At 63.3% G+C, this 21,526-nt stretch overlaps 1 protein-coding gene across 1 annotated transcript; it reads left to right on the top strand.

Annotated features, from left to right (window-relative positions):
• Window positions 1-3,501: 3,501 nt before the first annotated feature.
• RHPN1 (rhophilin Rho GTPase binding protein 1) lies at window positions 3,502-20,098 on the top strand. Its single transcript, XM_037802631.1, has 16 exons — window positions 3,502-3,627; window positions 3,659-3,888; window positions 13,726-13,842; window positions 14,868-14,996; window positions 15,129-15,204; window positions 15,561-15,638; window positions 16,066-16,190; window positions 16,356-16,522; window positions 16,774-16,967; window positions 17,437-17,593; window positions 17,676-17,783; window positions 18,153-18,347; window positions 18,794-18,870; window positions 19,074-19,220; window positions 19,308-19,469; window positions 19,811-20,098. Exons 1-16 carry the CDS (start codon window positions 3,502-3,504, stop codon window positions 20,036-20,038), a joined length of 2,316 nt encoding a protein of 771 aa, XP_037658559.1. The 3' UTR covers window positions 20,039-20,098.
• Window positions 20,099-21,526: the final 1,428 nt, after the last annotated feature.

Below are 21,526 nucleotides of genomic sequence, written 5' to 3'. Positions count from 1 at the left end.
GCAAACCCCCGGGACCCCGAGACTTCGGGGAAGGTGCAAACTCCTGGGGTTCCGGCCAGCCAGCACGTGGGGTTCACTAGAGCAGCTCCGGCCAGCGAAGGCAGCGGCTGGCTGCGGAATCTGTCCTTCTACGGCGGCTCTCCTTGTCGTCTGGTGGCCGCTGCCTGTCCAGACCCGACCAGAGGCCCTCAGCACAGTGGAGGGGCCTGCCCCCCAGGGCCTTCAGGGGGGCGTCCTCAGCCTCCTCATGGCTCTCATCAGAGTCCCGTCTCGTGCTTGGAGGGCCTGGGCCTGGCTGCAGTGTCCTGGGCCTCAGTGGGAGAGCAGGGCTGGGGGCGAGGGGTCTTGGCATCAGGTGCATTAGTGTTTTCTTAGTCCCCCTGTTTTTCCTGATGGCACTTCTGCCCTTCTCCATGCTGCCCTTAACTGTCTCGGAAGGCACAGCCCTAACTTGTGGTGGATCAGGGAAGGGCGTGTCTCACAGCCACTTTTGGCTCATAGGCTCTCTGCTCTTTGCACCCTGTCTCCCTGTCAGAGGTTTTGCCCACACACTTGGTGTTAAATGCTGACTCCTAAATTCACAACCCCAGCTCCCACTTCCCTTGGAGCTTGTTAAAGGCATAGCCCTGTGCTGGGGAGTCTGAGTTGGAATCCCAGCTCCGCCACTTCCTTGCTGGGCAGCCTCGGACATGTCACTTTGCCTCTCTGTGCCTTTGTTTCTTCACCTGCAAAACAGGGGTGTTGATGTACCAGCCCCGTGGAGCTGCAGAGAGGGTTCCATGAGTCAGAGTGGAAAGCTCCGGAAAGAGGGCCCGGGGGACAGAAGCACTGAAGAGCTGGTGGCACTGCAGGAGCATCTCCAGTCGGGTGTCTGGCGACCATCTCATTCATCAGCCCCAAATCGGACCCTTTCTTTCTCCCCCAGATGCCCGCCTCTCCCCGCCCAGTCCTCCAGCCAGAACCTGAGCCTCCTGGCCCGTCCGTCTCTCGCTCGCAGCAGGCCCCGTGCGTGCCTCTCCCACCCCCGCTTCCCTCCAAGTGCTCCAGCCTCAGCTGCCCCCGCCGCCCCTTCTCCCACCTGCCCGGTCCCTGGGGCTCCTCCCCAGCCCATTGGCCACCTTGGTGTGGTTTCTCCACACGTTAGAACGTAAGCCCCTTCCCAAGACCCAGACCTTGCCCGGGCCTCTGGCCTCGTTCCTCCTTGACCTCTCCAGCCACAAAGGAGGGTGCCCGTGGCCTAAATGGAGAGAAAGAAATGTGTGTGCACATGGACATGTGTGTGTGCGTGTGTGTGCATGTGCATACGTGTGCACATGTGGGTGTTTTGGTGGGTTGTGGGGTGGGAGGGTACTCGGTTGTTGACACCTTAGCTTGGGCACTTTTTATGGCCTTAAGACTGTAACTTTTATAAAAGCCAATCCATTTCTGGTGTTTTGCATAATGGCAGCATTAGCAAACTGGAACAGAGGGGGAGACACAAAGCAGGTGTCCTGGGCAGGGTCAGCTGGTTGCAGGCATCGGGGCCCCGTGGGACTGCTTGGGCTGGAAGGCCATGGGTGGAGGGGCAGTTCTCAGGTCCCCAGGGCACCCGCTATGGGTAGCAGCCCAGGCCTCAGGCCACCTGGACAGGCCCTGCCTACCCCCACCCCCTGGGCCATGCATCCGCCTGGCTTCCAGCTCCTTCCCCCTTCCTGGATCAGAAGCTCAGGGTCCAAGGCCTCCATACCTTGTAGGTATGGAGCTGAATTCCCACGGGCTCAGGACACTGTCCCGAGGAGCCCATGCCTTCCAGCTGTGACCAGGCAGCCGTGCCACCACGTCCCAGCCCCTACAGCACGGGTGTGGGAGTGGAGGAGAGTCCAAAGCAGGGGTTGGGGTAAGAGTCAACCCCCCCACAGTCCCCTCAAAGGGCCCCACACTCCTGGCAACCCCCACAGGCCCGGCTCTGCCGGGGCTTAGTGAACCCTGGTGCAACATAATGAGCAAGAGACAAGTGGGGAGTATGCGTTGCCTTTGCTTTTTAATGTAAGTTATTTAATTGTAAATTTATATAATTTAATTTTTAATAACAGCTGTTTTTCATAAATGTTTGAATTATTTTGTATAATTTTGAGTCCAAACCAGTCATTTCATGTGACTCTCCCAATAAAGGATACGAAAAGTTAACAACAAAAACAATAATAGCAGTTTTGAAAAACCGGCTTGCAGAATTTCTGGTAACTCGACACATCCCTCACAGGCCGGTGCAGCTGGTTGCCAGGGAGCCCCCTGGAGTGGGATGTGGTTTTGTTTTCTGCCTGAAATCCCTCACCAGGCCCTCATCCTTTTGTGGGGACAAAGCCAGGCACTGTGCTTGCAGGGACAGCCCGTGGATGGGCTGCCTGTGTCAGGAGGGGGGCACAGGCGGTAGGGTGCCGAGTCTGAGCCCCTCCCAGACCTGGCGAGGCTGATCTGTGGAGATGGGGTTGGACACTGTATTCTAAGCAGGCATCTCTGGGGGATCTTTGACCCCCAAAGATCGAGAGCTCCTCCTGAACTTCCCAATGGCCACTGCCTGCTGAACCAGGAAGGCCTTGCCAAAAGGCCGTATGAGGAACATACTTAAACCCCGGGGCCGTGTCGGCAATCCACGCCTGCCGGCGGACACGGCGATGCCTCCTAAACGCAGTGCCCAGCGCCCCGGGAGACCGCGCAGGAGTCCGGGAGTGTGCTCTGTGGGAACGAAGGAGGTGGCCTGCGCAAGTTGTTCGTGGACCAAGAGGGTCCCACGCAGGTGTGTCCCCTCTCCTTGGAGGTAAACTTAGGTGGGTCGGGCTCCATGCTCCATCCTCACAGGTAAGTGAGATGAGGGCCTGTGCGACAAGTGGGGACCCGGCAGGCAGGTGAAAGGCTCCAGGGTCTCCCAGGCAGATGGCACCAGAGGTGCAGGCACCCACTGGAGGAGGGCAAGTCCCAGCGGCAGGTTTGGGGTGGCCGCGGGCCTGGCGAGAGGAGCACTGCCGGGTGGGGCGCACCGCAGGCCACGGAGCTTAGGTGACAGGATTCGGGGGTGAGCGGAGGAGGCAGCGGCCAGGGCCGGGTCCCCAGGCGTGCAGAGCCGGCCGAGGCTCAGCTGCAAGGCACGGCGTGGTGGGGACGGCTGGATGGACCTGACCAGGGAGCCGTGGTTGCTGCTCTCGGCCGGCTCCCTGGGCCCACAGAGCTGCGCCCTTAGGTGAGCTCCAGAAGGGACTGGCGCGGTTCCAGAGCCACCAGAATCCCCGCCCGGGAGGCGCGTCGGGGGGGAGCCCGCAGGGAGCCCAGGCCCTGGAGGCGGCGGGCCCGGGGCGCCGAGGAGACAGCGGGCTTTGTGCGGGTCTCGCACGGGCGCTCGTCTCCAGCAGGACCGTTTACACCCACTGTGCCCGTTGGGGAACCAGCCTCCCGAGGGTCCCGTTGTAGGGTGGCGCGCGCCGCTTTCCTTCCTCCAACTTTTTCCGCGGACTAAGCGGGCCGGGGCGCATGCGCCCTTCGCGCGGCCTCGCGCGGCCCTCGGCGTTCCGGGCCCCGCGGTTGCCTGGGTTACCGAATTCCCCCGGGACGCCGGAGCCCGCCTGCTCGCGCGCCGGTTGGCTGGGGCTGCTGTCCGTCGGCGTCGCCGCCGTCGCCTATTGGGCAGCGGCAGGTTTCGCACGCCCGGAGCCCCTCGCCCCGCCCCTCGGGCCCGCGGGAGGGGACAGTCGGGGACCCGGCGCGGCAGCGGGGGGCTCGGGAGCGCCGTGACGCGCGCGGCCTGAGCCGGCCCACCCCTGCCGGGACGCCGAGCGGCGCGCGGTGCCGCGATGATCCTCGAGGGAAGGCCGGACGGCCGGGGCGGTCGGTCGAGGAGGACGCCCGGCTGCAGGCGGGGTCAGCGCCCGCAAGGTGGGGGCGGCGGGCCGGGGAGGCCGGGGCGGGGCGGGGAGCCGCGGGTGGCGATGGGGACGGGGGTCGCCAGGGGAGGAACCGGGAGCAGACGAAGGTCGGGGCTGCGGGGCGGGGAGTCCTCGGCGGTCCCGATCCCTGTCTCTGTCCTGCCTGCCGCTCGGAGGCGCCCCAGGCCGCAGCCACCTGCTGCGGGCGGCCGGTGTCCCGGGGGCTGGCTTGGCTTCTCCGGCCCCAGCCCGCGGCCGCTTGCCTGCCTGGGGCCCTTCCGGGCTCCCTAGCGACCTCCCTCCCTCTCACTTGCCCCTAGAGGCAGGCAGGCTTTACAGCTGAGGCCGAGGGGCTGGGGGGAGCTGAGGCGGGTGCAGGGCCTGGTGGCCTCCCGGGGCTTCCCCCTGCCTGTTTGCCCTCTCCGCATCATGGGGGACGGCACTGCCAGACCCTCTGTGGGCTCCCCAGGAACCGGGTGGGAGGGGAGGTCTGACCGTCCTTCTCTCCAAAGCCACCAAGCTCCTGCGTTCCTGGAGGCCCCTCCTTTGCCAGGCGTTGGCTCTGGTCTGTGACAGCCCGCGGGCCCGGGTGTGTGTGTCCGGCACCTGTAACTCCTTCTTTCCTAACTTCGCCACTAGTTGGACTTTGCACTACCCCAAGGACTGGCTCCATGACTGGATGTTAAATCAGATGTAACTCTTAGCAGCAGGCAGGTAAAGCCTCCCTGGGTGCGGGAAGTTGCCTGAGGACTCCACAGCCAGGCAGTTTTGTCCTTTTGTCACTTCCTCAAACCTCCGCCCCCTTCTGAAGTCCCTGAGCCTGGGGGCTGGCCCTGGACTGTTTCCAGGGGTGCTGGGGAAGCCGTGGGGACCTGTTGCAGTCTGGGCGTGGGAAGGGTGTTTCTTGCTGCCTCTCTCCGAACCGGAGCCCCTTGGTCTTTGGGGGTCACTGCAAGGCTGCTCTGGGGTTCTGTGCCAGGTGCCAGGTACCCGTTTCCCAGGGGCTTTTGGTCAGGGGCTGCCACACACAGGCGGTGCGTGCTCCCTGTCCCAGGCCCTGTGATGGCGCTTGGCTCTGCCTCCCTCTCGGATGTCAGGCTGCACATGATCCCCAGCTTTTGTGTGTCTGGGGTCCCGGTCTTCCGGGGAGGGGGGTGGCATCAGCTGGCACTTGGGCTGCAGATACCTGGCCAGGAGATGCTGACCGGATCTCACCGGGCAGCCTCCCTCCCTGCAGGCCCTACCTGTACGTGGCCTTTAGAGAGCAGGTTTTGCTCAGGGTGACACCATTTGGGATGGTAGGGACAAGACCGTGCGGAGGGTGCAGTAGACAGCACTTTCCAGGCCATGGTCTGGGGGGGGTGCACATGCTCTGTCCTCACTGCTGCGCCAGGGGAGGGTGGCTGAACCAGTTTCCAGCCTCTCGCTGGCCTGCGAGGAGCCATCGATCAAGGAACCCGGACCTGTGTCCTGGCAGCTGTGGCCCTGGGCTGGGACCTGGGGCAAAGGGGGTGGCTGGGGGGAGTGGATTCGTGGGTTCCTGTGGCGAGGTGGCAGCCGGACCCCCGCCCCGCTCGGAGCTGGCAACAAGAAGCCCCTGCCTTGCACACTCCACTCTTCCCACCACCTGGAATATTCTGTCCACTCCCCCCACCACTTTCTCCCATCTGAGTCCTTCAGAGCCCGGCTGCAAAGCCTTCCCTGACCCTGGCACCAGGCAGGAGTGAGGCTATTGCCAAAGCGGCCATAAGGCTTGTGTCGGGCAGGATGTGCCAGCCTTGGTGCAGCTGCCCTGGGCCCCTCTGGGCAGGTCTGGGGTGTGGCTTGCACAGAGGGCTGTGAGCTGGCTTTGGAGGGCACTGGCTTGGTGCCGGGCAGGGCCACCGGGACTCACCAGCTCATGAGGTGCACCCCAGCCAGTCCTGGGCCTCAGCTCGCGAGGTGCAGAATAAGCTGGGAGCCTCCCCGGTGCTGGCGGGCACTGCTCCCCCAGGGCCTGCAGGGCCTCCCAGGGGAGGGGGCTCAGTGGAGCCCTCTGGGGAAGCGTGACCTTGACTGAGCCCCACGTTTTCTTCAGGGGCCTGCAGGGGCCAAGGGGTCAGGGAGGAGGGAGGTGGGCCTGGGAGGAGCAGAGGCCTCGAGGGGCAGCTGAATGGGGAGGGGGCAGGAAGGATGGGGCCTCCTGCCCCTGGCCTCCTGCAGGCCGTGTTGGGCGCTGGCCCCCCTGGGGCACTTCCACAAATACAGATTCCCAGGCCCAGCCTCCTTGAACTGGACTCCAGGACTGGACCTGCTGATGGGGGCTGGGAGCCCGGTCCCTGGGGAATATCGGAGGCCTTTAGGGCCAGAGGCGGGAGATTCCTGCTCTGAGGTCTTTGTGCGGGTGCCTGGGTCCTGGGAGACCCCATTTGCAGCAAGTTCCAGGGGGCTCTGTCCCCAGTAGTGCTGGAGGTGCCATGTGGGGCGTAGTGTCTGGGTGGGTGCTGGTGGGACCTGGGTGAGGGGTAGGAAGGAGGTCCCCAGACGGGGGTGTTGGCAGACAGGGTGCAGAGCTGCTGAGGGGAGAAGCGCCGGAGCCAGGCTGCAAGGTGGGAGGCAGGAGTGGGGGGAGGGCGGGCGTGCCCTGGGTGCTCTGCCGGGCCCAGGCCTGTCTGGGACAGCCCCAGAGGGGCACTTGGCCATCAGGAGGCCTGGCCCGGCTGCTTGGGGCCTCAAGCAGGTCACTCGCTGCTCTGGGTCTGTAATTGGGGACTCACCCAAAGGGACCCAGCAAACAAGCAGTCCAGCCGGGTTGGAGCCTGTCTCCTCGCCTGGCCCAGGCTGCGTCCGTGGTCCATGTGGACGTGTGGTGGGAGGCGCCGTGTGTGTGCAGGACGCATGGGGGCAGGGGGCGGCTGGCCCCGTGACTCCCACTGGCACTGGCTGGGGGAACCACCCTCCCCCGCTGGTCAGCTGGGGCTGGAGCAGGAGGGGCGGCAGGGTTAATGTGGGCCTCCCTTTTGCCCAGGAGGAAACCGAGGACCCCTGGGGCTACAGAGGGGGCTCAGAGCAGCCTCCCCACCTCGTGGATCTGAGTGTCCATGGCCCAGCAGTGCCGCCAGCAGCCTCTGGGCTGTGCAGGGCCCTTGCCGCACACTGACATGCAGGCCCCAGGTGGGCAGAGCCCTGCAGCCTGGCACCGGGCCAGGCCCTGGGCAGCGGGGTCAGGGGCCACCTGTGGGAGGTCACGACCTGGCCCGGGCAGGTAGCAGATGCAAAGGATGGGCATGTTGGGGTGGAAGAGCAGGGCAGAGGCTGGGCATGGGAGGTGCGGAGGGGCCTGGCTAATGAGGACCCGGGCCTGGGGCAGGGCAGGGAGTGCCCAAGGGGGAGTGGTCCTGGGCTACTGGGGACATTCCGGCCTCTAGGCCGGACCCCGGGGTGGGGCTGTGCCCCCCGCACCAATGGGCCAGGGAGGCCCTGGAGAGTCAGTGGGTTCCGGTGGGTGAGGGTTAAGAGGGCTCCGCAGTGGAGACTGGGGCATCGCACCTTGAAGGATGGGCAGGGCCCTGAGGGTGACTCTGGGAGAAGGACCAGCCAGACGGGGGCTGCGGCACAGGCCCAGCGACAGGATGACAGGATGGGGCGGGGGGTGGGAACAGCAGGCAGTTTGGGGTGGGGGGCCGGCGTGCGTGTGCGGGGAGGCCAGGTAGCAGGGATGCCGATGGACATATTTTTTCGCGGACACAGCAGACGCTGGCCTCAGGGGCCTTGGAAGCTCGGCCTGTGGCTGGGGCTGTGGGCGCCTCCCGGGCAGGTGCGGGCGGGAACGAGGGGCGGCCCTCGCACCAAACGGCAGCAGCTCCCGTGGCGACCAGGGTGGGCCGGGAGGGGTGGTCACGCATGTGGCAGGTGAGGAGGGAAGAAGGGGCAAAGGCCCAGCAGTCCCAGAGCTTGCGCTCTTTCACCATAAAGACACTCGATGAGCTAGGGGCAGGAAGAGCGTCCTCAAGTTGATAAAGGGCATTTATGAAAACCCACAGCCAACGTCATGCCCAGTGGTGAAACACTGGCAGCATCTCCCTAAGATGAGAAACATTACAAGAAGGCCACTCTCACCACTCCTATTCAACCCTGCGCCAGAAGTTCCAGCCAGAACATTAGGCAAGAGAAAGACACAAAAGGCATCCAAATTGGAAAGGAAGAAGAAAAGCAATCTCTATTCATTGATGACGTGATAGCATATATAAAAAGTGGTTAGGGCTAACAACTTCAGCAAAATTGCAGGATGCTAAATCAACAAGTAAAAATCATTTGGGTTCCTACACACCAGTAATGAACAATCCAAGAAGGAAATTAAGAAAACAGTTTCAGTTACAGTAACATCTAAAAAGAATTAAATACTTAGGAATGAATTTATCCTGGGAATGAGTTTAACCAAGGAGGCAAAAGACTTGTACATAGAAACCACAAAATAATGCTGAAAGAAATTAAATAAATGGAAAGACATCTGTGTTCGTGGATTGGAAGACTTAATACTAAGGCAACAGTACTGTCCAAAAGTGACCTATAGATTCAGTGCAATCCCTTTCAAAATCCCAATGGCAATTTTTGCAAAAATAGAAAAACCCACCCTGAAAGTCATGGAATTTCAAGGGACCTAAATAGCTGAAACAATGTTCGGAAAGAAGAGCAAACTCAGAGGACTTTCAGAACTGACTACAAAGCTACACTAATCAAAACAGTGTGGTATGGCTGTAAGGAGAGACACATACACCAACAGAACAGCATACACAGCCCAGAGATAAACCCTCGCATAGATGGTCGGCTGATTTTCAACAAGGGTGCTGTTTTAGTTTGCTGGGCTGCTGATAGCAATATACCATGATATTGGTTGACTATTAACAGTGCAAATTTACTAACTTACAGTTGTGAGGCTGTGAAAATGTCCAAATCAAGGGATCGTCAAGGCGATGCTGTCTTCCCGAAGACCAGCTGCCGGCGATCCTGGGCCCCTCTGCCTCCTGGCCGGGCCCACGGCGGCGTCTGGCGGCCTCTCCCTTCTCTGCCAGGTTTTGCCGCATTCAGCTTCTTGCTTCCCCGCTTTCTCCCTCTCTCTCTACTCCGCTCCCCCTCTGCGTACTCATCCCCTTTGTAAAGAACACCCTTAAGAGAATTAAGACCCAACCGGGGCCACGCCGTAACTGAAGTAACCTCATCAGAAGGTCCCCCTTACAGTGGGCCCACACCCACACGAATGGGTTAGCTTCAAGAACACGCTTTTCTGGCGTCTTTACAGTTTCAAACCACCACAGGTGACAACACCACTCAACGGGGAAAGGGCAGTCTCTGACAAATTTTGCTTGAAGAAGTGGATACAGAAGAATGAAGTTGATCCTTTAAACCATATACAAAACAACTCAAAGTGGATCAAAGACTTACTGTAAGAGCTAGAACTATAAAACTCTTAGAAGAAAACGGGAAAATCTTTAAGACCTTTTTGTCGTAGTTTGCCAGGACTGGCTCTTACGACAGATGTTGGAAACCACTTGGCCTACGCAACAGCGGTCGTGCGGTTTTGGTCCAGGCGGCAGCAGGACCGGGCTTGCTGCAGCAAGTGCAGCCTCGTGGTGGCCGCTGGCCGGCTCTCGGAGCTCAGTGTCCACCTCCGCCACACAGCCGTCTGCCTCCTCCGCCTCCTCCGCCTCCTCCAGTGGCCAGACATCCTCTGCTGATGAGGACTCGCGTCCTGCTGGACCAAGGCCACGCCGGTTCAGCTGCCTCGTGCCTCGTCCGAATGGGATCTTCAAAGACCCTCCTTACAGACGGTTCCCACTGCGGGACTGAACGTGTCTTTGTGGGACCCAGATTCAAACCCCCACACCTTGTATTTACCAAGAGCTTCTTAAGTATGACACAGAAAGTACAGCAACACCTTTAAGAAATGGGCAAAGCAAGACAGAACAAAAACATGGATCATGTAATAACGTGGATGAACCTTGAGGACATTATGTTGAGTGAAGTTAGCCAGAAACAAAAGGACAGATTCTGTATGGTCTCACTAATATGAACAGACATTAATGAACAAACTTTGGGAGTTAAAAGCTGACAACACAGGCCACCAGGAGATAGAAAGAGGGCAGAGAGCAGCCATTTGATGCTGAAGGACTACAGAATGTTTAGGATTGATTGCATAGATCCAGAAATAGATAGCATAATACTGTGTGATGGTAGCATGGTATTGTAAGTACACTGAACAAAGATGTCTGTGAGTAAAGCTGAAAGAGGTGGGATAGGAGAATGTATGACAGCAGAGGTAAAGATAGATGATAAAGACTGGGACTGTATAACGTGGCAAAAATTGGAGTGGCCAATGACTGTTACTAAATATGCAAATATAAAAATGTTTTTGCATGTGGGAAAGCAAATGAATGTCAACCATGTAGAAATTTGAAAAAGGGATGGTATTCAGGAAAAAACATAATCAAAGCAAACTGGAGTCTATGGTCAACAGTAACATTGTAATATACCTCCATTAAATGTAACAAAGGCAATATGCCAATGCTAAATGTATATGAGAGGGGGATATAGGGGAGTAATATGGGATTCTTGGTAGTGGTGTTATTTGCTGTCCTTAGTAGTATATTGTATTGTATGACATGTTATTTTTCTTTTTATCATTTTTTCTTATTGCTGAAAAAAAAAAAAGAAAGAAAGAAATGGGCAAAGGACTTGAATAGACATTTCTCCAAAGAAGATACACAAATGGCCAGTAGGCACATGAAAAGATGCTCGACGTTGTTAGTCATCAGGGAAACACAAATCAAAACCACGATGAAATACCACTTCACACCCACCAGAATGGCTATAACTTTTATTTTTTAAAGGAAAATAACAGGTGTTGGCAAGGATGTGGAGAGTTAGGGATCCTCGGGCACTGCTGGGGGAGTGGAAGATAGTGCAGCCACTGTGGAAAACAGTCTCCTGGTTCCTCAGAAAGTTAAACACAGAAGTACCACGTGACCTGGCATCTCCACTCCTAGGCGTGTACTGAAAAGAACTGAAAGCTGCTTGTATGCCGGTTGTGATCACAGCATTAGTCACAACTGCCAAAAGGTGGAATCAGCCCAACTGTCCGTCAACAGATGGACAAACAGCATGTGGTCTGTGCATTCTGTTGAGGACTGAATCCTGCCCCCCAAAGGCATGTCCAGGTCCCAGCGCCTGGCCCTGCGGGTGTGGACCCTTTATAAACAGGACTTTTGAAGTTATTAGTGAAGGTGCCCCCCCCCCCCCCGAGCGAGGTGGTCTCCATCCGGCATGACGGAAGTCCCTCTAAGGAAGGAAACTACCTGGACGGACGAGCCCTGGGAGCAGCCAGAGGCTGGAAGTCAGTGGAGCCTGAAGGAGGCAGGAGAAGACGCCGCCATGTGCACGGCCGCGGGACGGAGAAGCCAAGGACCAAGGGTCGCCGGCAGCCAGCCCCGGACCCCACAGTCTCCGGGAGAAAGCATCGCCCTGCTGATGCCTCGAGTTTGGACTTCTAACCTCAAAACCCGGAGCCAATAAATCCCTATTGTTTAAGCCAACCCATTGTACAGTATTTGTTTTGGCAGCTCGGAAACTAAGATACACACAATGGAATATTATTCAGCCATGAAAGGGAATGAAGTTCCGATACACGCCACAACACGGGTGAACCTTGAACACGTTAGGCTGACTGAATAAGCCAGGTGCAAACGGACAAAACTGTGGGATTCCACTCACCTGAGGTCTCAAGAATAGACAAATCCGTAGAGACAGGGAGGCAGAGGGGAACCAGGGGCTGGGGTGGGGGTAGGGGAGAGGAGTCACTGCTCACGGAGCACAGAGCTTCCACTTAGGGTGAGGAGAAAGCTCTGGAAACTGATGGCAGCTCACAGTACCGCATCTGGTGCCACTGAGCCACACATGCAAAAAGGAGCAAAACAGTGAGTTTTAAGTTGTGTGTGTTTCACCACCATCACAGCAACAAAACTGAAAGAATATTAAGTGAATCACTAAAAATATAGAAATAGGATTATTACATCTGAGCAGCAAGGAGAAGGGAATTAGAACTAGGCTGGTTCAACCGCAGATAAGAACGGTGAGATGGTCACCGTGCGGACACGTGGACGTTCTCTCGCATGGCTGCTGCTGCGGTGTCGTGTGTGGTGCCGTCCTGGACCGCAGGAGACAGGAGGACTGAGGCAGAGGAAGTGGGGCAGAGACGGAAAGGGCCGTCGCGTGATGCGTTTGTCTGGGTGAGGAGTCTGAGAGACGCGTGTGAACGAGGAGGCGCCCACGAGCTCGCTGCCATGTGCACGAGCTCTACATGGCTCTCTGCCGTCCCTCGCGAGAGGCAGCCCCAGCAGTTACAAGGCAGAGAAAACCCCACCCAGAACAAGAACCGTGGATTGAGTGCCTGGAAGGCAGGAATCCGAGGAAACATGCGTGCGTGCTGTGTGGAGCCGCTGCCAGCCACCTGGGGGTCTTAGGAGCAGGGCGGAGGGGCCCGTGGACGGGGGATCCCCGTGGACCTTGTCGTGCGGGGGCTCGGCTGTGGTCGGCTGTCCTCGTGTGCAGGGCGCACGCTCATGTCAGGCACGGTGATATATTTTGATACATGTTGAGAGGGTCTGTTCCTTCCCTGGACCTTGAAAGTAAGAGGAACTCGTTCCCAGAAGCCCCGGGGGAGAGTTTTCTTGTTTCGAGAAATTCTTGTTTGGCCAGAATTGGGTCGTATGCCCGCCCCGGGTCAGCTCGCAGTGGGGGGCTAGGACCACCGCTCCTGGCGCATAGAAAGGGTTTACCCTGAGCTGGGGCTGGGTCGTCGTCCCCTGCAGGGGGCCCTGAGCAGAACGGGGGTTCTGATGGCCAGAGGGGGGCACGGGGTTGGGGAGGCACCGGCCCGCACGGCCCTGCCTCACACGTGGGTACGAGGAACTGACGGGTGTTCACACAGCCCCCTGCGGGAGGGGACGGGAACTCCTGGGTGACCGTGGGACAGCGGAGAAGGGGACGGCAGCAGCTTCACGGGTTGGAGGGAGGGCGCGCGAGGGTCCGCACGGCCAAGTCCGAGACACGCCAGGGGGCAAAGCAGAGCTCCGGAGTGAAGGGGGAGGCCTGCCACCGTGGTGCATGGGGTCTGTGGGTGCCTGTGAGCGGTGAGGACGGTGGAGGCCACGGCCCCCGAGGGCACACCCCACCTGCCCATGGTTGCCTCTGGCGAGGGGCTTTGCCTCTGTCCAGGGGGTTGGTGATGAGGTTCCGTCTGCCCACTGAGGACGGTGAGTGCACATGAGGCGCCGTGTAATTCTCTGCTCACTGTGGAACCACGTCCCAGACCACACGAAGTGCTGTGGGCCGGAGGCTGCGGGGGGCGGAGGGGCTCTGGGTGGGGCCAGGACCCTGTGGGCCCCTCTCCTTTGGCGCCTTGGCCGGAGCTGGGCTAGGTGACCACCACCCGAGCCCCGGGCGTTGGCTTCATGGGGCCGGGGGAGTTGTGGAATAAGTTCAGGAACGCAGGGGGCAAATTCTGCAGTGCGGGACGCGTATTGTGGACAGCCAGCCCCTCTCGCCTGGGGCTCCCAGCGGCGATCCCGGGGCCAGGCGGGGCCAGCGAGCCCCTGGGCAGCGGGTGTGCAGCGTCCCGAGCCTCTGCCGCAGCTGCCCCGCTCATCCCTTCCTCCTGGCCTCACCTGCGTCCATCCACCCCCTCCCCACCAGGCCAGCTCATGGCGCCCACCCCTTCCCCTGGGCACGGGCCCCTCTTGTGAGTCTGCTGGCCGAGCCGTGTGGGGACCGGGACTCACAGTCCCTGCGGCCCCCTGCAGGGTTCCGACCCCCTGGTGCAGACCCAGCATGGCCGGCTGCAGAGCCGCAGGGCCCGGATCCACCAGCAGATCAACAAGGAGCTGCGGATGCGGACAGGGGCGGAGAACCTCTACAGGTGAGGGCCTGGCCCCCGGGTGCTGGGACCCCCTATGGGTGAGGGCTGGCCCCCGGGCTCTGCTGATGTCTCCCGACCCTCAGGAGTGAGAGCTGACCTCCGAGGCAGGGTGATGTGTGGGGGGTGCCTGCCCCGCGGTCTGGTCGGGGACCCAGACATGGAGCAAGGTGGTGCAGCATGAGACACCGAGGGTGCTGGAGGGCAGCCAGGAGGGGCACCCGGGTGGTGTCGGCTTCTCACTAGGGCCCAGGGTGGCCACAGTCCACTTGGCTGCTCACCCTCTCCACACTCAGACCAGCTAGACCCGGCCCGGCCTCTGGAGACCTTGGCGTGGGCAGGTGGCTAGGGGTCCCAAGGTTGGGGCACCAGGGAGGGGTCCCCCAGACTGAAGGGGCAGTCCCTTGGTTAGAGCACGTGGCCATGAGCTCCCGCGTGCTCGGGCCCCCACACACCTGGCACTACTCCAGGTGGGGGGCGAGGCTGGGGCGGGTGGCCTGACTGTCCATGCCTCAGCCACTGAGGGGCAGGGCCTGCCGGCTGCTCCCGAGCCCGGAGACTCCGTTCAAGGGCCTTCACTTTATTTAGCACCGCCTGCCTTCCGCCTCTCCCTGCCCCCGGCCTGGCCTTTCTTGCTGGCCATGCCCCCTCTGTGGGCCCCCAGGTGCTGGCAGAGAGAGGCTGGCCCTCCCCCTGTCGCTGGGTAGGGCTGTGTGGGCCTGTCCTGGGGGGTAGAGGGCACCTGCCCCTGGAGGCCATGGGTCTGCAGGAGCTTTGCCCACCCCCAGGCCAGAGTCAGGGGTGACCAGCAGGAATCTGTGGGTGAACCGTGGAGAGAGGGTACGGGGGAGGGACAGGGCCACCGGGGGAGCCCAGAGCTGTCCCTGCCAGTGGGGGCCTGGCCGTTGGCCTGCGTCTCTCTGGGGAGGGGCTCTGTAGGTCAGAGGGGCTTGAGGGTCTGTGGGGCAGCCCTGGCCTTTTGGTCAGCTTCAGGCCGGGCCTGCTGACCTCACCCGGGCTTCCCCCAGAGCCACCAGCAACAGTCGGGTCCGAGAGACGGTGGCTCTGGAGCTGAGCCACGTCAACTCCAACCTCCAGCTGCTGAAGGAGGAGCTGGAGGAGCTGGGCCACAGCGGGGACGTGCTCTGGCCGGAGAGGTGTGTGCCCGCGAGGGATCGCGAGGGAGGAGGTGGGCCAGGTCCAGGGGGAGCTGGCAGATGGGGGCACCGGGGCCCTGGGGCCTACTGGGGTCCAGCCTTAGTGCATGGAGTCAAAGTTTCTGGTTCTAGGGAAGGGGCCAGTGTCCCCATGATCCCACTGGGCCTGAAGGACACCAAGGAGCTGGACTGGTCCACCCCCCTGAAGGTAAGAGCCAGCTGCTCAGCCTTCCCTGGGGTCTGAGGGGCATGAGGAGAAGGGATCTTGAAGTTTACCTGGCCAAGCCCTCTCATTCCTTTCTCAGATAAGGAAACTGAGGCTGGAGAGAGGAAGGGGCTGCCGTGAGGGGCCCAGTGACTTCGGCAGAGATGGGCGGGGATGCAGTGCCCTGCCCTTGGGGGGAGCCTCCTTGCTTGCTGCACAAGCCCTCACCTCCCCGGGCTCCTGCCACGCTCCCCCCGACACACACACACACCCCTGGCCCTGCGCGGAGGGCACCTGCTCTGCTGTGGCTCCTCCCTCGCCAGCCCCTGAGGAGATCCCCGCTCACCCCCACCCCCCAGGAGCTGATCTCGGGGCACTTTGGAGAAGACAGTGCGGCCTACGAGGCTGAGCTCCAGGAGCTGGAGGGCCTGAGGCAGGTGGGTGGGCCCTTCCCACCCTCTCGCACCCTCCTCTGCGGCTAAGGGGACCCCTGCTGCCCCCTGGCCACCTGCCTGCCCGGCCTCCACCCCCGGAGCCCTCCGGTTCACAGACGGGGAAACCGAGGCTTGAGTCCAGAACCAAATCACTGACCTCAGTGTCAATGCCACAGGACAGAATGGGGAAGGTGGTCTGCAGGGGAGACGGTGACCGTCCCACGCGGTGCTACACACACACATACACACACACACACACACACACACACACACACATGTGCCTGGAGGGACCCAGGGGGCTCCTTGCGCTCGGGCTGTCTGTCTCTGGCATTGTGCCCTGCAGAGCCGGGGTGGCGCAGGGCTCCCTCGCGGCGGGGCGCGCTGGACAGGGGCTGCCGGCAGTGGGCCCAGCCCCGCTCCCGCCCCGCAGGCCATGCGGACCCCCAGCCGGGACGAGGCGGGCCTGGAGCTGCTCATGGCCTACTACAACCAGCTCTGCTTCCTGGACGCGCGCTTCTTCGGCCCTGCCGGGAGCCTCGGGCTATTCTTCCACTGGTGGGGGGCTCGGGGCGCAGGGAGGGGGCGGGGCGGGGCGAGGGGCGCAGGGGGCGGGGCGGGCGGGTTGCGCGGGGCGGGCCCCTCCTCCGGGGGGAGGGGCGGCGGGGCGCGGCCTGGGGCGCGGCGGCCGCGGGAATGCGCCCCTCTGATCCCGCCCCGCAGGTACGACTCGCTCACGGGGGTCCCCGCCCAGCAGCGGGCCCTGGCCTTCGAGAAGGGCAGCGTGCTCTTCAACGTCGGCGCCCTCTACACGCAGATCGGGGCCCGCCAGGACCGCTCCTGCGCCGAGGGCGTCGGCCGCGCCGTCGAGGCCTTCCAGAGGGCTGCTGGTGAGGGCAGCGCCGCCGCCCGCCCCCCGGGGGCCCCAGCGGCCGTGTCCCAGCGGCGGGCAGGGTGGCACTGGGACGTGCAGCGCTTCCTCTTTGGCTCAGTTGCTGGGGGGGACTCCCAGGGTGAGCGCCAAGCACGCACAGGCCTCCCTCGGGGGCAGTCGGCAGGGTGCGGAGCGGGGAGGGTGCTGCAGCTGGGGGCGCCTGGGACGGTGGGTGGGCCTGCGCCCGCGTGAGCGCCCCCTCCGCAGGGGCCTTCAGCCTCCTGAGGGAGAACTTCTCCAACGCGCCGAGCCCCGACATGAGCTCCGCCTCCCTCGCCGTACTGGAGCGCCTCATGGTGGCCCAGGCGCAGGAGTGCGTGTTCCAGGGCCTCTCGCTGCCGGCCCCGGCGTCCCCCCGCGACTGTCTGGCCCAGCTGCGCATGGCACAGGAGGCGGCCCAGGTGAGGACCCGCGGCCCCCAGCCCCATGGTCACGCTGCCCTGCCCGGGACCCTCCCCACCCAGGCCGGGTGGCCATGCTGCAGCTGCTCAGTGGACAGGAGGGTCAGGGGCCCCTGGGGTGGCTGGGGGGCAGCAGGACAGGGCAGAGCTGGGGTGGGGGGGTCTGGCTCAGGAGGGGGTGGGGCTGTGTTTCTTTTCTGTCACTTCCCAAAGCCAACGGGGCTGACCCTGAACCCCGGTCCTGACTCCCCTGACCAGATACACATTCAGAGATCCTGACCCTGCTGTGGTCAGCTTGGGGGGTCTCCATGAGCCAGGAGGGCAGCACCAACCAGTGACCCTGAGCCCCGAGCTTGGCGTGGGTCCCTGGCTGGGATAAATGGAGGCAGGGGCTGAGGCTACTGGGTGGGTCCGCTGGCCTTGCCCCTCGCGTCAGCAAGGCCCCAGTTTGCACGCTGTGTCGCCGCAGGTGGCGGCTGAGTATGAGCTGGTGCACCGGGCCATGGCCCAGCCGCCTGCCCGTGACTGCATGCCCTCATCGTGGGCCGCCCTGGTGCACGTGAAGGCCGAGCACTTCCGCGCCCTGGCCCACTTCCACGCAGCCCTGGCTCTCTGCGATGGCCTCCGTGAGTGCCCCCCACAGGTGCAGGGTGTGCTGGAGGGGTCCCCAGGCGTGCAGCGGGCCTCACGCCGCCTCTGCCCCAGCAGCAGCCGAGGGGGAGCTCCCCACGCACGAGCAGGTCTTCCTTCAGCTCCGTCCCGCCGAGCCCCGGGGCCCCGCGCTGCCACGGGAGCCAGAGGAGCGCTGGATGCTTGGTGAGGCAGGCGGGACGGAGGGCGGCAGGCCTGGGGGGCTTGCTCGAGTGCGTGCACACACTCACACACACGCAGCCTCGTGGGGTCCCAGCGCTGGAGCCGCTGACCACCCTCTGATGTTCCCTGCCTGGCGGGTGGTGGCCTGGGCAGCTGGGGCCAGCGGGAAGGTGGCTCTCCCCTGTCCCTGCCCTCTGTACCTGGCAGAGCGCCTCGGCTGTCCCCATGACCCCTCCCCATGCCGCGGCCCAGGCTGGACCCAGAGGCCCTCCCCTTGGCCCCTTCTCCTGCTCTGCCCAGGGAGGGACCAGGTGGGCTGGGGGCCCTGGGGTGGCGCCCAAAGGGTGACAGCCATGTGCCCGCCCCACGCAGGCAAGGCCCACCTGAAGCGGGCCATCCTGGGGCAGGAGGAGGCGCTGCGGCTGCACGCCATGTGCCGTGTCCCACGCAGGGTGGACCTGCTGCAGGACGCGGTGGCCCAGGCGCTGCGGCGCTCCCTGGCCAAATACTCGGAGCTCGACCGTGAGGACGACTTCCTGGAGGCCGCCGAGGCCCCCGACATCCGGCGTGAGCGGCTGGGCCTCTCGGGGCGGGTGTATCCCCCCCAGATAATGGTAGGGGGGCCATGGGGAGGGCGCGGGGCTACTGAGCCCCTGAAGCTGCTGTTAAAGGCCCCTGCCGTCATCAACCAAAACAGCCGAGAAGCAGGAGCCCCCATGCCCCCTGGTGCCCTGTGCCACAGCCGGGAGGGGTCCCTTTCCTGCCCTAGGGGCTGGGCAGACCAATGGGCTTCCTGGGGGGCTTCCCAGGAACAAGATACCTAGGAGACTTGGGATGCAGATGGATGGGGGTCCGTGGAGCCCCTGCTCCTCCTGATGGAGGCAGCCAGGCCAGCCCCTCACTTCACCCAGGGCCATGCTCCCGAGGTCTTTGGCTGGAGGAACCCTGAGATCTGGGGGTCCCTGGAGCTTCTGGGCTCAGCTCTGCTTTCTCCTTCACCTGCCACCCCGCAGCTAAGACCCAGCAGAAGCCGGAGTCCAGGATGCCCAGCTTCTCCCGGGTGCAGGCGGCTGACATCTTCCACCGGCTGGTGAGGCCCCGACTCCCAGGCACCCAGCCCCCTGGCCTGCTGAGGGGCGAGCCCCTGTCCACAGCCAGTCTAGTGGGAGCAGACCTGGGAGGGGGTTCCAGCTCTGCCAGCCTCTGGGGACCCCACTGCGTTGTCGCAGAGCACAAGATGGGGTGGACGCTGGCCCGCCAGGCCACTGTCCTCTGACCCCAGCCCACCCCCAGGGGCCCCTGTCTGTGTTCTCCGCCAAGAACCGGTGGCGGCTGCTGGGGCCCGTCCACGTGACCCGCGGGGAAGGCGGCTTTGGCTTCACCCTGCGCGGCGACTCGCCCGTCCTCATCGCCGCGGTCATTCCGGGGGGCCAGGCGGCCGTAAGTCCCCAGGGAGAGGCGGCTGCGGGAGGGCGGGGGGTGCGGCCTGAATCGTGGCACGGTTCCCCCACGCCCCTGTGTCCCCAGGCAGCCGGCCTGAAGGAGGGCGACTACATTGTGTCGGTGGACGGGGAGCCGTGCAAGTGGTGGCGGCACGCGGAGCTGGTGGCGCGGCTGCAGGGCGCTGGCCAGGAGGGCGTGCGCCTGGCCGTGGTGTCGCTGCTGCCTGGGGCCATGCCGCCCGGCCCGGTGAGGCCCAGCTGCTCGGGAGGGTGCCCCCCACCTTCCTTTCCCATGGGCCCCGGGCCTCCAGCTGAGGCCCCAAATGTCCGAGACCCCGCGGGCTCCAGGGGCGCTGAAAGGAGAGGTTGGCACAGCAGGGCCTTCCCTAATGGGGTGTTCCAGCCCGGCCCGGCCTCTGTCCCCAGCGCCTTGAGGCAGGAGCCCAGTCCCAGGGGTCTCATCCACGGCCCCCTGACAGCAGCCCCCGGATGGGCCCTCACCTCCTCCCCCTGAGCCGGACACCCACCGGCTGACCACAGGCAGGGCAGGCCTGGGAGACGCCCTGACTGTCTCCGTGTGCCCTGCAGGGGGGTCGCCGGCCTGCCCTGCTGGGACCAGGGGGCCTCCTGCAGAGCCCCAAGGAGTATGGCTGCGAGACGCCCGCGTGGGCCAGCCCCAAGCCGCTCCTGGGCTGGGGTCGCAGGCCCAAGTTGGGGAAGACAGGAGGCCTGCCCCGGCCCCCGGCCCCCGCGGGCACTGCCTCCCCTGCCTCTGTGCCGGCCGTGCCACCCGCCCCCTCCAAGCACCCAGGCTGATGGCGAGAGGCCACAGGCCCGCCCCACCCAGCTCCCCCATTAAAGACGACAGTCAGGTGAGCCGTGTCTGAGCCCAGTCCACGCGGGGAGCATCTGCACCCCCACGCACTGCTGGGTCATCCCAGCGCCCCAATCACCGACCAGAGGAGGGCGCCTCCGGGGGCTGGGGGTGGGCTTGGGGAGGTCCTGCCGCCTGGCTCCTCACTGCCCCACAGCGGGCTCCTGGGCTCCTCCCTGCCAGCCTGTCCTCCACCCCACCCGGCCCTGGCCCTGTCCCCCCAGTGCCTCGTCCTTCCTGCTGCCCAGGCACCACCGACCCCCAGGTCACAGCCCTGCTCCAAGCCAAGCCTCAGCCTGCCCACAGGCCCTGCCCGATGACTTCCTGCCTCCCCCTCCCTCCCAACCTGCCTTCCTGTCCTGCCCGTCCACCCCTGAGGTCCAGCCGAGACCCCCTGCTTCACCCTCTCATTGTCCCCTGTGCACAGAGCAGGGACTCTTTGCACTCACTGTCCCCTCACACACTTGCACGACTCCCCCCAGGCCCCGCCTCCCCACTGCTCCCCCCACCAGGCCCCGCCTCCCTGCCAGCAGGGGTAGGGGTGGCTCCCCCTCCACTCGACCACACCTCCCTGCCCTGCCCACCCTCACTCGGTCCTCCCGGTGTCTGCAGGCCCCACCCCGCTCAGACCCGGCAGATGTTTGCGTGTCTCTAGGAGCCTGAGGCCAGCAGGGCAGCCCCCCCCAAATCCCCCTTGGCCCACCTGGGCTCTGCCCTGCCCACCCCCCAGGTACCCGGCTGCCTCTGGTTCCTGGGACTGTGAGGAGCCAGAAACGGGGACAGCCTCCAGGCCTGCAAACACGGTGGACAGGCCCTGGGTGGAAACACTGCCCTCGGAGCCCCCGGAGGGATGGACTCGGACCTAATGGGAGGGTCGGTGTGCGCCCAGCCGCGTTGGAAGGGGGGGTCCTGCAGGCCTCAGCACAGGGGCCCTGGGCCCAGCCAGGCGGAGGGATGGGGCAGAGCCGGCCTGGACCCCGCGGCCCCCGTGGCCACCAGGGGGCGGCCGCTGCCCACTCAAGCCCCGCAGGAGCCGTGGTCTTCGCGCAGTGGGGGGGGGGGGGGGGACCCCTGCAGCCAGCCCTGCCCCCTCCAGCACCTGCTGCCCATCCCTCTCTCCCAGGTGGGCGTCAAAGCCAAGGTCTCAGGTGTGGGGGTGGGTTGAGTCTGTGTGTAAGCCTGGCGCGTGTGAGTGTGAGTGGGTGCGTGTGTAAGAATAAATGCGAGTATTGGGGAGACTTGGAGCTGCAGAGGTGGAAGGGGTGGCCCCCCAGGCCTGCCTGGAGCCTAGGTGTGGTGGTCCCGGTGCCTCTCCCACTCCCGGAGAATCCCAGTGTCAGCAGAACTGCCATGGTCACCCGGGGGTCCCCTTTGGTGCTTGTTAATTTGGTTAAGAATCTGTGCGTCAAGGAGGCCATTATGAGCTAATC

This window comes from Choloepus didactylus, chromosome 14 (genome assembly GCF_015220235.1).
Source record: "Choloepus didactylus isolate mChoDid1 chromosome 14, mChoDid1.pri, whole genome shotgun sequence".
Taxonomy (NCBI): domain Eukaryota; kingdom Metazoa; phylum Chordata; class Mammalia; order Pilosa; family Megalonychidae; genus Choloepus; species Choloepus didactylus.
The sequence above is the reverse complement of the archived record's forward strand: the minus strand, read 5'-3'. Positions and strand labels throughout refer to the sequence as shown.

Excerpts from the sequence above, each read along its gene's own strand:
- RHPN1 (XM_037802631.1), top strand. The coding sequence starts at position 3,502 with ATGCGCCCTTCGCGCGGCCTCGCGCGGCCCTCGGCGTTCCGGGCCCCG. Across the intron at positions 15,639-16,065 it reads AGCTGGAGGGCCTGAGGCAG|GCCATGCGGACCCCCAGCCG; the intron begins GTGGGTGGGCCC and ends CCCGCCCCGCAG. Across the intron at positions 16,191-16,355 it reads CTCGGGCTATTCTTCCACTG|GTACGACTCGCTCACGGGGG; the intron begins GTGGGGGGCTCG and ends CCCGCCCCGCAG.